The sequence below is a fragment of the Propithecus coquereli genome, unplaced genomic scaffold, assembly GCF_000956105.1.
Source record: "Propithecus coquereli isolate 6110/MARCELLA unplaced genomic scaffold, Pcoq_1.0 Scaffold49, whole genome shotgun sequence".
Classification (NCBI taxonomy): Eukaryota; Metazoa; Chordata; class Mammalia; order Primates; family Indriidae; genus Propithecus; species Propithecus coquereli.
In genome coordinates, this window is record NW_012150729.1 from 6,024,039 (window position 1) to 6,026,855 (window position 2,817).

Sequence of the window (2,817 nt, forward strand, 5' to 3'; positions counted from 1 at the left end):
CTACAATGTTTCGACCATAAATAACGTACAGTAGAACCTATCACATACAGTCATTTACATCCTCTCAACTGAAAGTTGGAGATAAACTGGGCCAGAAATACCATCTTGGAAAAGGTAATGTGTGTCACAAAGATACTGAGCTTGGAGAAATTACTGACATAGAGTCTTCTATTCTCAAAACTGCCCTCATTCCAAAGAACTAAGAGTATATACAAAGGAATAAAAACAAAAGGATCGGTTCTAAATGCAAAGTCTAAGTGGGAGAAAAAGGAAACATAAGACAAAGTAAAAAGGAGCCTCCCTTTTCCCCAACTTTGGAACACCCTTGTCTTCATAGAGACCTCAACCCTTGGGCCAAGGAAGAGCTCAGCAGAAGGGCCCTTCCAAGATGGGGACACCCCTCTGGGATTGGTCCTCAGAAGTCAGGTCAGGACTCTCTGCTCATGAAACAGCACAGCTGTCTATATGAGTACAGTGCCCTTGACGAAGGTCATTGTGGATATGACACAGGGCCAGAGCAGGAAACCTATTGGAGTCAATAACAATATATCATCTTTTTCCATTTTCCAATTTGCTCAAGCTGATCTAAAGAAATGTCATCATTCCGTAAAATGTCTTACTCTACTTTGACGACTATCCACAGTAGGGCCCATCCCGCCCTGACATCTTACCCACTCTTTCCCTTTTTTCCCACTGCATTAACATAAGCATACCAACACCTATTCTGGCTTTCTATTCGAAACAAACCCTGACCCACCAACAAATCTCTCAGACACGCAGGCATTCCACCAGTGTCCATTCACAACATACATGAAAGTCAGCCCAGACCTTTCTCCCTCTACTTCTCTTCCCTTTTCAATCTCCACCCCCTAACGCAACCCCAAATTTGGTAAACACCCCTTGGATAGTATTTTTGCCTTAGTACCTAGGATGGTGTGAGAAACAGCAGGCCCTTTATAATTTGGGAAATTACCTAGTAAATATTCTCCCACATGACTGTGTCATCGATTTCCTTTTCACAGTCCAGCTCACAGGGACAATCCAGAATCAATTTATTACACCACTATGGCACACAGTCTATTCCCATCTTCTATCCTAACCCAAAAGACAAACTCTCAAAGGGCTTGGACATTTCAGTGGGGCTCCTTATTCCTTGGGAGCTGACTTTAAACCTCACCCTGATAATAAAGCTCTCAAGAGAATCTCGCCTTTGTCCGTCTCCCCGACCAAAGTTACAGTCCTGTCCACTTAAGGGCTTGTCTCCCCCTTCAAAGATGCCAATTCAGAACACAGCTCTGCTCCTGAAATATTTACTCCCACTCTCTCCAATCCTTATCCAAAAACACATGTACCAATTAGACTTCAAACCCCTCTCCCACCAAAAAATATATATACCAGATTTCCATCAAAATATATTTCCTACTATTTCTGTTACTGTTCTACATTATCAAGAATTCATTTACTTCCTAGAGCATTTATTCTATTCCTAAGAAAGAGTATAAACACACATCATTGAACTCATCAGAGATAATAAAGGTACAGGAAAAGGAAAGAGAACAATAAACAGGGAAATAACCAACTGTCTTCTCCTCTCTGTTCATTATCCCCCTCCTCACTGTTTAAGTATCTGGCTGTTTAAATATATTGCTTCTACCCTTGTAGAACAAGGTGCATTTTGTCTAGTGAAGCTTCTCTTTGTTTTGCATGTTCAAAACTGGGAGGAGGTATATAACAAGAGATGACGTATTCTAGGATGCACTAATCTTTTTTTTCTCAAAATGTATAATCATGATGTATCTCCTCTCAGTTGCTTGGTCCTTAAAATCTAATTTACTTAAGTCAGTCCCAAACTAGAAACTCAAAAAAAAAACAAACCATAAAAATAAAGTCCATCTTCTAATCATCACTTATAAGTCATTTGCAGCCACAGCGTCCAAACTGAGAAATTCACTGAAATCAAAAAGACAAGACGAGTCCTAAACCCCAATTAGCTTTGGCCACACAGTCACCATATCACTTTCCTTTAGTAAATGAGGTTGGCTTGAGTTGAAACTGTGAAAGAATAAAGAAGGTATTAAAGGAACCACGCAATTCCCTTCTCATCCCATAATTCTTCTACCCTCCCCATAATTCCTGACTTAAAATTGACACTCTATCATCACATATAACTCTCCCACCTACCTGGTGAATGATAACAGCTTCCAGGCACTGTACTTTATATATATTCTCTTTTTTAACCCACCCCAAGACCCTAAGAGGTAAGTTTTAACATTCCCACTATACAGCTGTGAAAAGTGAGCCCCTAAAACGAAAATAATGCCAAAGGACCATGTCAGTCAATAGAGTTATTTAACAGAGGCCATGCTAACTCTTAGCTAATATTGTAAGTTACTGAAAATCTTAAAGACTGTATGGGTTTAGAATTCCTAAGATATTTGAATTAAAAAATTTAGAAATGCATACCTGTTTTTTCCTTGAATTTGCTTTGGGAAACAGGCCTGCTGACAACACAGATGTAAATGGAGAACAGCATAGCTCAGGAAAAGGGTTTGGAATAGATGGCATTTCCAGAACATCAAGATCTTTCTTTTTTCTCCTACACCAAGAGAACATAGGATGTAATTTACATAAAACAGAATGTAAAATATAATTTCTATCAGGATTAAAAAGTGTACTCAGGCCAACACGTACCACTCTATGACAACACTAATGTTATATAAGGTCTACAGGTAAGGTCTGTGATGTACTTTCTGTGGTTCGAAATAAAGTATTAATTGATACAAATAAATCTCCTATAGTATGCCTACCTTTTTTTTT

At 38.9% G+C, this 2,817-nt stretch overlaps 1 protein-coding gene across 2 annotated transcripts in view; it reads right to left on the bottom strand.

Annotated features, from left to right (window-relative positions):
• GRB14 (growth factor receptor-bound protein 14) overlaps positions 1 to 2,592 on the bottom strand; it is a 132,124-nt gene extending 129,532 nt beyond the window's left edge. For both annotated transcript variants that reach the window (XM_012655827.1, XM_012655829.1), the window contains exon 1: positions 2,464 to 2,592. In XM_012655827.1, coding sequence (XP_012511281.1) covers positions 2,464 to 2,565 — 102 coding nt within the window. In that variant the 5' untranslated portion in view covers positions 2,566 to 2,592. The remainder of the gene's footprint in view (positions 1 to 2,463) is intronic.
• Between the last annotated feature and the right edge of the window lie 225 nt (positions 2,593 to 2,817).